General features: G+C 36.4%; 1 protein-coding gene across 2 annotated transcripts in view; it reads right to left on the bottom strand.

Annotated features, from left to right (window-relative positions):
- NKCC (sodium potassium chloride cotransporter) overlaps positions 1-13427 on the bottom strand; it is a 143086-nt gene that overhangs the window by 108905 nt on the left and 20754 nt on the right. For both annotated transcript variants that reach the window (XM_075369427.1, XM_075369417.1), the window contains one exon: positions 3787-4046. In XM_075369427.1, the coding sequence (XP_075225542.1) occupies positions 3787-4035 (249 nt within the window). In that variant the 5' untranslated portion in view covers positions 4036-4046. The remainder of the gene's footprint in view (positions 1-3786; positions 4047-13427) is intronic.

Raw genomic sequence — 13427 nt, 5'->3', positions numbered from 1 at the left:
GCGTGAGCAGATTAAGCAGGGTGCTATTCACCACCCGCTTATGTGTCCCAACCGCTCACTTGTCAAACTAAATCTAGATCGGGGAGGCACACCCCTTGTTACTAATTGCTAAAAGACATTAAAGTTAATAAAATAAAAGACAGCAATTTAGGCTGTCATTTAAAGCGCTTGGAGCTTGTATCTGGCTAGTGGCCAGCCATTATCTCAGGAAAAACTTCCTACAGCGGCGCTATAGGAATCAGTATAACCCAGATTAATTAAAAAACTCTAGCGATGACGGTTGGAACTTCACAACCTCATCGAGGAAGTCCCACACGGTCCGACAATGCGGCTCTCGCCATACTGACTCGCCGTTTATGAGCAGCCAGCTTTCCCCCCTGACCTCTGAGTTCCAGGTTGACCCGGTCTCTGCCCCCCCCCCCCCAAGAGCAGGGCAGTCGAACATCATATGCTTGTTTGACAGGACCTCCCAGGAACAAGGGAACAATTTTAGCATTCAGATTAATAGTAGAAGGAAGATAAAAGAAAAACAAACCAACTTACTTGGCATTTATAGACCTAGAAAAGGCATTCGATAACGTAGGCTGGAATAAATTGTTCAGCATTTTAAAAAAATTAGGGTCCAAATACAGAGATAGAAGAACAATTGCTAACAGTTACAGGAACCAAACAGCAACAGTAATAATTGAACAACATAAGAAAGAAGCCATAATAAGAAAGGCAGTCCAACAAGGATGTTCCCTATCCCCGTTACTTTTTAATCTTTACATAGAACTAGTAGTTAATGGCATAAAGAACAATTTAGATCCAGAGTAACAGTACATGGTGAAAAGGTAAAGATGCTACGATTTGCTGATGATATAGTAATTCTAGCTGAGAGTAAAAAGGATTTAGAAGGAACAATAAACAGCATGGATGAAGTCCTACACAAGAACTACCGCATGAAAATAAACAAGAAAAAAATGAAAGTAATGAAATGTAGTAGAAATAATGAAGATGGACCACTGAATGTAAAAATAGGAAAAGAAAAGATTATGGAGGTAGAAGAATTCAGTTATTTGGGAAGTAGAATTACTTTATTAATTGGATGGATGAAGCAGGAGCGATGTAAAATGCTGAACAGTACAGCTGAAACGAGCCTTCAGTCAGAAATACAATTTGTTTACATCAAAAATTAATTTAAACGTCAGGAAAAGATTTTTGAAAGTATATGTTTGGAGCATAGCTCTATATGGAAGTGAAACTTGGACGATCGGAGTACCTGAGAAGAAAAGATTAGAAGCTTTTGAAATGTGGTGCTATAGGAGAATGTTAAAAATCAGATGGGTGGATAAAGTGACAAATGAAGATGTGTTACGGCAAACAGATGAAGAAAGAAGCATTTGGAAAAATATAGTTAAAAGAAAAGACAGACTTATAGGCCACATATTAAGGCATCCTGGAATATTCGCTTTAATATTGGAGGGACAGGTAGAAGGAAAAAATTGTGTAGGCAGGCAACATTTGGAGCATATAAAACAAATTGTTATGGATGTAGGATGTAGGAAGTATACCGTAATGAAACGACTAGCACTAGACAGGGAATCTTGGAGAGCTGCATCAAACCAGTCAAATGACTGAAGACAAAGAAAAAGAAAAAATAAGAATCATATTTTTTAATTAAGTTTTCTGAGTCACTAGTATAGTCATATACCACATAAAACTCAATTTTGACAAAAATGTAAGTTAGAATGTTCCTTATCAAACCAATGCAGCGATATGCCACGTTCGTGTCCACATCAATATTTGGTCAGATTATTTTTTTTTTTTTTGTAATGAAATGAAAACGAAAAAAATACCAGCTGCACTGCCTTTTACAATTCAAGCTAACGTGCAACACAGTGAAAATGAAATTGAAGTTGTAATTCATCTTGTGCAATGTTCTACAATTTAGAAGAAACTGAAGAAGAAGGGAATTGTGGTTCAAATGTGGAATGAGGTACAGGAAGCGCCAAACATAATTGAGGTTTTAAAACAGAGAAAATTGTTTTTCCCAGTTATTAGAAAGGCTCTGCTAATATTTCTTTCACAGCCCTGCACAACAAGTACTATCAAGCATTAATTTAGCCCCTTTTGTTGACTTAAAGCATGGCTGAGAAGAACCTTTGATGAAAAGATATGGGTTAGCTTTGGATTTTCACTAACAAGGAGCAATTAGTTGAAGCTGCAGTAAGACAATTTACATATTTTTTTTAATGTTTAGCTTTAGAACCACCGTAAGGTAAACTTCAGAGGATTAGGGTTTTTAAACCATAATCTACATTTCATTAACACTAAATTATGGTCACTATCAATGTCTGCTCCAGGGTAAGTTTTGCAGTTGATGAGTTGATTTTTAAATCTTTGCTTAACCATGATATAATCTATCTGATACCTTGCAGTATAACCTGGCTTTTTCCATGTATATATTCTTCTAATATGATTTTTAAACTGGGTTTGGCAATTACTAAATTATACTTCGTGCAAAACTGTATAAGTCGGCCCCCTCTTTCATTCTTTCTTTTTCCTGTATGATTGTTTCATTTTCAGTTTTGATTATTCACCAAATAATCCATTAATAAAAACTGAATATTTTACACATAAGGTCAAAATTAACATTTGTAACCAGTATACAGGAGTTCACTAAATGGAATAGTTTAATTATTAACTTTTATTTATAAGACACCAGAAATCTAAACTTTTGTTAATCAGCAACTCATGAAAATACAAATAATACTTATGTAATATGACTAATAAATGAACTTTTACTCTATCCTAATATTTCATGTATGATTGTTGAATTAATAATTGTATACATATATTTGATGTTAATAAAAACTAATATTTCAGTAATTTTGTAATTGTCCACTTTATTAAAGAATTGGATGATTGTATCTCACTTTCAAATGAAATAAGTTTAAATGATGACAGCAAAAAATGTGTATATGTAATTTAATAGGCATACAAGGTAGTAATGTGGTGTTCACATCAGATTTTTTTTATATTAAAAATTGTTCTATAATCATTGGAAATTTGGGATTCTGTATAACTTCCCAAAATTTAAGTTCAGGATTGAGTCTATAGATTTGTAACATCTTTGAAATATCATCTTTTTTTGTTTAGTGTTGAAGTTTTATTGTGATTATTTGCATACAAGAATCATTACCACATGCTCAATTAAGAATTTTCATTTAAATGAAAAATTTTTAAATGCAATTTTTATTTTCATCATCCACCAATATGTTTATGTAATCTATAATCTCTTCATTCACAGTTTTTAAAATCTATAATATTTTGTAATTATATTATTTCATGTAGACGGTCTTCCCAAATTCAAAATTTTAATTAAAAATTATAAAAACTGCTAGCTTATTACAAAAATTGAACATGTATATATTAATTAGTTAAGTTAATCACAAATAAATTAGTAACTTATTGTGAGATAGTTCTTTGCTTAATTCATGTAAATGGTCAGAAATTTTAAAATGAGGACTTCTACTTTTTAATACAATAGCTATTTGCATTTGACTTTCTCTAATAACAGCAAAATAGAATAAGCATTAAGTAAGGTTCAGGAATTTCATAAACTATCCAGTCATTTAGGGTAGAACTTGCTTTACTATTTCTGAGATAACAAATCATGCAAATGTTACTACATTTGATTTTCAACAATGATCTGTATTATTTGTTATTTTCATTAAAAAAAATAATAAATAAAAAATGTTCCTCTAGTTGAACTTTTACTTATTAAAACACTCAATCACTCACCTTAGTAAACAGAACCTCTTCACCATGAAGTTCACCAAGTGACGGTCTTTTTACACCTGAAACAGAACTTTTATAGTATTCTGGGCGAGGTAATGCTTCAAGGGTGTAGTGTGAGAATGATGTCTTGCGATGGCCATTTGAGAAGTTAGACTCGCTATTAACATTTAAGTTAGTATTATTCACACCTTCATCAAGTTGTAAGCCCAGATTGTCATGACCAACTTTCTGAATATTGAAACGGTCAGCCATGTTAGCAATATCTGAAAAAAAATTTATAGAAAACTGATAACTGGTGACATATTCAGTACAGAATAAGAATTAAGAAGATATTTCATATAATAAAAATTATAACTTTGGTGATTACTCTCCACATACATTTTTTACCTTAATATTTGACCAAAAGGTCTAGTTTTGAAGAATATTTCACTGTGAGTGCAACTCACAGTTTGGAGAACTTTCTCCAGGACAAAACTTTCTAATTTTGGATGCATAAAAATTACATACGACTTAGCTGCTTGTCTCTCACCTTTAAAATTTACCAATTATATAAATTTAATCAGTAGAAAAAATGAAGCAGTAGATATATTAATATTCATCTTTAGGCACAATAATAAATATCTTTTGCTATTAGAATAAGCAATATGTATGTTAAGAACTACTTATTTTTAAGAAAATAAACAATTTCTTTTCTGTTATCCTCCCCACAACCTTCTAACTTCATTTCGATTATCACCTATCCAATGTAGATTATGATTTTTATTTACTAAACTTGTAAACTACACTAAACCTCATGAAATAAAGTTTAAGTGAAGTTAAATTACTTGTTTTCTGTCTTCCTTAAGCGGTTTATTGTTATTTTAACTAACTGAGTTTGGTTGTGGTGATTTGTTTACATCGCAATTCCTGATCTTTGTTTAGATTGGACTTAACAATTTTTTTTTTTTTTTTTGCTTCTTTCACCTTAGAGAGAAACGATGTCTGATCATGGTGTGCCCCTGTCCAGGGGTTGACCAGTTTCTCGCATCTAAGAGAGACTACTCTCCAGAAGGCGTGGTGCGCTGGCCTGGTCAACCCAAGATGTCGATTTTGGTGGTGGCAGGAATGACCAGCAAGCGGCTTGACAGCATTGGCTTTCAGTGCAGATTGCTGTAAGTGTACCGCCTGTGGGCCAAGAAGGCGAAAGAGAAATACATGGGGCCATTGCATCGTAGGCAGTCAAATAATTCTTTGCCAGTGGACAATGAGGTTGAGGCCCTCTCTAGGGACGAGGATACAATGATTGAAGACCTTTGCCTGGTTCCAGTTTGTTGCCCCCCTGCACCACAGTGGAGGAGGATGTAGATGGGGGGGAAGAACAACCATTGGCTAGGTATACGACCAAGTGGCGACTATGCCCTGCGGACTTTTGCGGTCACGCAGACTGAGGCTAACCGCGATGCTGGTGTTAGAGAGTAACTGGATTGTGGAGTTACCGATGATGAACTTTTGCTTCTAGCAGTCCAACACTGGCCTGTGAATGTTTCGTCGATCACTGAAGTTGTTAATGAGCCTCCAATCAATTCTGGTAAACTGGTTCAGTTTATTGATCTGGCGAGTAAGTCCCATTAATCCTCAGTTGGGTGGATCTTGTCTGGCCTCTTCCCTGCTTCGAGAGGGCAGAGCTAAGCGAGGTCAGGTCGTCTGGGTTAGGATGGAGGAGACCATCCTTATCGGTGAGGACTCGACTGTGATCGGCGGCGCTTTTTACACTGCCTCTACGACTCCAGCCACAAAGAAAACGACGTTCTGTCCGACCTTCTTCGGGCTTTCGACTCATCCTTGACGAGTCTAGCAACCCGGTTTTCGTACCCCGGGTGATAGGATTGGACATTCTTCAAGAAGGCTTTTGGCCTAACTTGGCAGGAGTAGAGAGCGGCCTGTCAGGGTTGCCTTTCTGAATCTGGGTAACCGAATCTTGCGCGACAAGGTTTCCATGACCGTTAGACCTGGGCCTCCGGATACCAAGACGTTGGTTGTGTGGGCCCCCGGCAAGAAGACCACGAAAGATCGGGTGTCGGCCTCTGAGGCTACCGTCATTTTTTTCTCTTCGCAAGGGCGGTGAGGGTGAATTGGGAATTAAGGTTAAGGACGTTCAGACAGCTGAGGCCTTCAAATCCGTTTTACAAGCCAGAGCTGATGACTTCAGTCAGTCTTCGATCCAAAGCTGATCGTCGGACTGTGATCCACAACAGTGACATTGATGCAACAAATGAACAGACAGTCAAGGACAGTGTCTCAGCTATCCTGGACGGGAACGAAAAATACAAACTGTCTTCTCTTCGTCCTGCGTACAGGTCTACTCAGTAGGCAATCTTAATCATGTCCCGCCAAGCGACCGAGGTCGTGACGAAGAATAAAGTGCGCATTGAATGGATGTAATACCGTGCTGTCATCCGAGATATGAAGACCCGCTGTTATAGATGTTGGGAAACGTGCCACATCGCGTCGAGGTGCTCCGGTACTGATCACTCCGACTTCTGCTTAACTCTGATAAGCCGGGTCATCAGCAGCAGCAAAGTTCCGAGAAAACATCATGTGCATGGTGTACGGAGGATCACAAGTCGTTCAGCGGCGCCTGTCTTAAGCAGTCAAGAAGATCCTGCAATTCAACGCACATAGGTGCCGACAAACTGTGAACAACTGCTGGTAGACAGCTCTTCAGCTTGGTGTGGATGTGGACTTCCCGAGAGCTCCCAGGCGTAATGATCGCCTCTAACGCGACCTCGCACGTAAAGAGTATCTATCGTCCCGACATGATTACAAGTTTATCATCAAGCAGGCCAAGAGGGATTCTTGGAAGTCGCTGTGCAAGGAGATTGACCAAGATGTGTGGGGGGACGGCTTCGAGATTGTTTTAGGCGTCGCCTCCCTGCTCTCACTACCGCTCAAGTTCTGGATCTCGTCACCACTCTGTAGGGCGGCTGATCCTCCTTGTGCGGAAATCGTTGCGGACAACTCTTCGAATTGTATGAACTACTTGGAACCGCGCGTCGAATGAAGCGCACAAAAGCCCGGGACTGGATGGGATCCCAGTTGAGGTTGTGAAGACTGTCGTTGATCTCGCTCCTGCACCAGTTCTCCAAACGATGAACTTCATGCTCTCTCATGACTACATCCCTACTGACTGAAAGCTCTCTCCGCTTGTTTTCATTTAGAAGCCTGGCGTTCTTGGTGATGCCCCTGCGTACCAACCCCTGTGCCTGACGAACAATTTTTGTAAGTTTTTCGAAATGTTGCTGATGCAGCGGTTGCAGCGTGAGTTGAATGCTAGAGGCGGCTTGAGTGACCGGGAGTTTGGGTTCAGGCCGGATCGCTCTACCATTAATGCAGTCAATAAGTGATTCGTTTGGCGGAAAGGGCAGCCAGTGGTACTTGGCGTTCCGGAGTATCCCTCCTGTGATACTAATTGACGTTAAAAGCGCCTTTAATACTGTGAGCTGGGCGTCCATCTTCAGAGCACTCGACGATAGTGATATTTCGCCATATCTCAAGAGGATAATCCACAAGTATTTACAGGATAGGAAGTTCGTCTACGAACTGGATGGTTGCAGGCGATGGAATTCTACAAGGTTCTGTTGTTGGGCCTTTCCTGTGGAACCTCAGTATGATGGAGAACTACGACTACAGTATCCAGCAGGGTTTTCATCCGTCGCTTTTGCTGATGATTGGCGCTTGTTATCGTCGCCAAGTCGTAGTACATGAAGGCGACTTGGTGAAGTCGCCTTCACTAAGTCGCCTAGACACCGTACTGCGGGCCATCAGGTCGATTGCCCTGGTTGATGCTTGGATCTCTGGGCAAGGTCTGTGCCTGACCTCGGAAGACCGAAGCAGTGATATTGGGTGGAAGGAGACATCTCGCGCTGATCCACTTCACAGTTAAGGGACATGTTATCGTCTCGGACACCGAAACGAAATACTTGGGCATCTAGCTGGATCGGTGACGCTCCTTCACCGCGCATGTCCGCCAGGTTGCACAGCGTGCTGAGAGGACCGTTTGGAGTCTGAGCAGACTACTTGGGAATGTTGCTGGCCCCACATCCTCTAAGCATAGAGTATACTCCCACGTCGTGTCCTCTATCTTACTGTATGGAGTGCCAGTATGGCGCAGAGCCTTGAATGAGGCAAGAAACCGCCGTCTGCTAGAAAGTACGCAGAGGAGGATGGCTTTGAGGGTCTGCGTTGCGTACATGACTGTCTCCGCGGAGTGACTTTCCTCGTCGCTGGGGCGCCACCTGATGGGTTGCTTGCGCAGATGAGATACGAGATGTACTCAGGTGCGGACAGGCAGACCGCATACGACGTTTTGTTGGAGAGGTGGCAGGCATAGTGGAACGCTGCAACGACGGGTGCTTGGACTTGGCAGCTGATTCTGGAGGCGGGCCCTTGAATCTCTAGGAGATCTGGCAAGCTCACCTATGAGCCCATGCAGTTTTTGACAGGCCATGGCTGCTTCCGATACTACTTGTTTCGTCGCAGAAGGGCAGATTATAGCTCGTTCCCATACTGCGGGGAGCTTGATAGATGGAGCATGTGTTCCACTGTCACAGATGGGAAGACATACAGAGGACTTATGCTCAGTTCGGCCTCTTGACGCCCGAGAATATCGGTTCAAGGATGCTACAGGATGACCGGACATGGAACTCCATCTCCCGCCTTGTGGGTAGCATTATTCGCCGCAAGGAGTCGAGGGCGTAGATTGGTGGACTGCAGGAGTAGTCCATCAATTGTGCGGGGAGACCTGTCTTAGTGCAACATCTTTCTCTTATGTCCCTCCATCTTCCACAGCAAAAGACCAAATGCTCTGGATTGTCAATCTCACTGCAGTATGGGCACAGGTTGTCTTCTGCACAATCTCTTGGGAAGAGGTAAGACCTAAAGCATCCATGACCAGTCAGGAATTGGGTGAGCTCATAATTGACCTCACCAAAATCCCATCCTGCCCACGGCTTTTAATTAACTGGCAGGTCCAACTTCCTTTTGTGGACATTTCCCACATAAACTGCCATTGGTTCAGGAGGACATCATATCAGGGGAGGGTCTTCTCCCTCCCCTGATAGCGTTCTATGCACAATTTCACCAACAGCTCTAGTGGTGGTGTTCAAGAAACACCTAAGCTATCTATCTGTAAGTACTGGAAGCCAATGACCACACCATTTGGTGATTATCTTATAGCTCTGACTTCAAACATGTCCATCAGCCTCAGCAAACTGTCTCCACCTCTCTTTCTTTTGTTTATTGCAACTTAAACTTATTTAAGAAAAATTTATTTTAAGGATATTTTTAAATAATTGCAGACGCTTTGCACCCATTTTGATAGTTTTGACAACATCTCTTTAGAAATGGAGTGTATGCTTTTAAGTGGCAAGGGCCCTGTACACCCTTGTCATCTTGTGTTCTTTTAGGATTTTAATGATTTATTAATCATTTTTGTTTGATAAAATTGGTCTTCTGACTTGTTGCTTGCTACTTTTGATAAATGTGGGGAAGTTTTTTAGATTAGGACAAGGGCTGATGACCACAGTAGTTAATGTAAAATATCCATAAAAAGAAAAAGTAATTCAAGAATTTTAAGAATAAACATTACTTGCTAAATTCGAATAAAGTTTTCTAAAAACTTTGTTAGAAATACACTGACATGGATGAGTTGCTCACATAGTTTGACTGAGAACAGTTGATATATTCCATAACTATACGGGAAGACAAACCATTTTAACAATAAGAAAAATTATTTTAGTTAAATAATATCAGCAGTTTAGTTAAATAATTTTAATTATAATAATAACACCTCTGTTAAACACATACTAATAATATTTTACCATAATACTTTACAATATAATTTCAAATAGTACATTTTTATTTATATAATAATTTCCTACAATATTTATCCTAGTTAGATTTTCCTCTAAAATTAAACGAAATATTTGGAGAAAAATCTAATAAGGAAATATTTTTAAATATTACTTCAAATGATTAAAACATAATACTCGTATTTACACTACTTGATCATGTAAGCAATTTATTTTTAATTTCAAGGTTGAGAAACTTACAAAATTTTACATTTCCTAATGTTTTATCACAACCACACAATAATTTTATTTTGATATATATTAAAATTAGGCAGAATCACCACAATGAAATATGACAGATAACATTGAAAAAGCAATACAATTCTGTAATAACATACTACAAATCAATAGATGAAATAATTCTGTTAACAAGGTCTCATGACAATGAATTCACACATTCCATAATTTATTTTAACTTTTAAACAAAACATCTACCAACAATGCATGTAGCAATTTAAAGGATATAAATAATTAAAATAATTTACTCAAAACAATGTAATAATGTTAAAACTAGCATTAAATAATTACTGTCAAAAGAGATTTTGTAAAAACCTTCTTAGCTTACTCATGGAAACAATATTTCTTACTAACAGGGATAATACCCATAACACTTAATGTACTAAGTGGATTAGCATCTAAACAAATCAGCTGTTTGGCGATTCTCAAGTTAAAATCAAAATATGTATATGTACTAACACTTTTAAATAACTTTTAATTTATGAAACTATTTATTTGCATTATGAATATTTTGGTAAACTATGTTAAACAGTTTAGTTTATTATTTCTACTTTTTTATTAATTTGTATAATAAATAAATTATAATGACGGATTATAATTATACAGTATATATAATAAAATAAATATAGTATTTAGTAAATAATATTTAATTTACTCTATTTATTTATTTGTAAGTAATGAATTGGATGAAATACTATGTAAATAGAGTAAACTAGAAATTAACCAAGGTATGGGGGGAATAGGAATCGTAGGTAATTTTCCAAAACTAAGACTAATCCAATACTTATGTCAAAAAACATTCAAATAGTAAATAAAAAAATATATATTCTTTGCTGTTCTACGAATATATGCATTATTTGCATATTCTTTATTTTATTGATTAAACAGCATATTTATTTATGTATTTGTAAACCCATTTTTTTTAAAGATATTAAAAATACTGTTACATTTTCACCCCCTCTTGCCTTCGGGTGCTGAAACTTAACGGTGGCTAGGGTTCCCACAGCAAACTATGGTCACCAGACCATCATCACGCCACTCTACGTCACAAGCTGCTCCCTCGAGCACTATACATAGCGTCTTCTAAACCAGTCTACATTCATACTTGACCCTAGGTGGTCATGTCCGGATGGACTCACTCCATTCTTGTTCGGATGAATATTATTTTAAGTTTTATTTAGCTTATGTTTGCTATCTTTAAAGTTAAGTTATAAATTACAAGTATTATGTTACAAAATTATTTTAAACCGCCAAGATGGCGCACAATATTAAACAATCCTTCAGTAATCAACAAGGTATTGCTTTCATTCATCACCTATCAAAACATACAGTCCACCCTCCCTCTAAAATCTACCGCAACGCTGTTGAACAAGGGTGTCCTTGTTCCTGTTGTCCCTGTTGAACAAGGGACGTCGCAACAAATACATAAGCACAAATTTAAAGTGCACTACAAAAAAGAGTAAAATATTTTCAAAGCAAAAATAAACAAGTAAAAATGTATTCAGTTTATCAAAATCAACTATTTGTGCTGTTACTTAGAATATAAAATTCAAATATTTTATAATTTACATACAGAAGACATTTTCTATGTTGACTGGCATCATAAAACACAAACAATGTGCACAACATGGAATAGTTTAATCAAACAATGAAGATAAAGAAAGAAAAAAAACAATAAATATAATTTAATAAGTAAATATTATCAGTAGATAAATTAAAAAAAAACCTTAACCAGTATAGTTAGCATATTATTATCCAATAATGATTTAGTTTGAGTGATTAGTAATTACACATAATAATTTTAAAAACACCTCAGCTGTAATTAAATGTAGAACAATTAAAAGACAACTGAAAATATAAACACAAATGCAGGATAAAATAAAATTCTAAACAATTTATACTTGAAATATAACTTACAAAGGATAAACTGTGTAATGTTTTCAACTAAATCTATATAAGAAAAAGCAAAGCATTAATTATATTAAGAAAATTTGTAAAAAAAAATGTTGAAATATTTTCATCCTATATAAAATGACGCAAGAAAATATATTTATTTAGTAAGTAGTGGTGCTCCACTTTACCAAGCACTTCCCATTAACTGCAGTGAAATACTTTTAAAAAAAAACATTTTTTTCACATTTGCAAATGCCAGTAAAAAAAAATTAGAAAAATTTGAACAGCAGACAGGTGACAGAATTTGACAGCTTTAGACTGCTAGTAATCAATAATGAGGAAATGATATTAAACCATGTTCACTAAGGAAAGTGAGGAGTAAAGTGGTATCCACTTCCCTCTTCATTGAGCCAGATATGCAGTTGCATATCACATGTCAAACAACTGAAATGAAACTGATATTGGTCCTATACATGTAACCTTTGCTTTTTTCATAGGAAACATTATATAATAAATTATGATCTATGTCCATAAGAAAACCTGGAATAGTATTAAGCAAAAAGTTAATATACTGCCTTCATCTGGTTAACAACACACACACTACACACAATTTCAGCTTATGACTAAGAATGTACTATAGATCTGCAATCTATAATGTACATTACAGATTTGTAATATACTATAAAATATGTAAGGAATAGAATATCAGAATAATAGTACCAATACACTTAAATAAGTGGCATGATTGTTATGTAATCAACCCAATTATTTTTATTTTTTGTTAATGAATTAAAATAACATTAATTTCTCTGGCTGTTGGCCAAACAAATAAATACTCATCCCAATCAATGATACTGCACCATGGCTGCTTCTAGAGGAAATGGTTATGGAAACAGTTCTTCAGCCATTGCCATTTCAGCCATTTTTTACAGATTTCATCTTCCAAGATGCTACTCCTGACATGTTCCTGGTCATACGAGATATAATTTACTGTATTACTAGAACCTTAATTGTATCTTTGTCTTTTAGTAACCAAAACCAGTTTATTATCTCATCCTCCAAGTTAAGCAAATCAGTTTTATTATAAATGAAGTAATTATGATAATACAACATAGTTAATTTGGACTATGTTATTACTACTTAGTACACACTTCTCAGTATCATATTAGTTTAGATTACTGCAGCAAGTAAAATCATAAATGCTTTTTCTTTTTGATATCTATTTCCATTATTTTAATGTTAAGGATAGCATTCTCTACATGAAATAAATAATATAGTAATGCCAGCTATTGAATAATGAAACTATAATCTTAAAGTTTTAGGAATATATTTTCCAGCATATGTTATCTTATGATTTCTTTGTGTTTCATAATCTAAAGCAAATTAACTCTCTTCTAATAGAATTTGTCTTTAGAGATTTACTCAATCATAATGCTTTCTAGTAAACAAATTAAAGATTAAACATTTTTTTCACAAAATGTATAACAACATTTGCAGAAAACAATTTCGAAATTGAAATATACACCTCTCTTTTTAGCAAAACTGTATTTCTTACAGTTTTCATACTTCTACCACAAAAAATTTGTAATTTACTCAGTTAGCTTTTATGGTAGAAAAAATTTCATG

The sequence above is a fragment of the Lycorma delicatula genome, chromosome 1, assembly GCF_047948215.1.
Source record: "Lycorma delicatula isolate Av1 chromosome 1, ASM4794821v1, whole genome shotgun sequence".
Taxonomy (NCBI): Eukaryota; Metazoa; Arthropoda; class Insecta; order Hemiptera; family Fulgoridae; genus Lycorma; species Lycorma delicatula.
The sequence above is the reverse complement of the archived record's forward strand: the minus strand, read 5'-3'. Positions and strand labels throughout refer to the sequence as shown.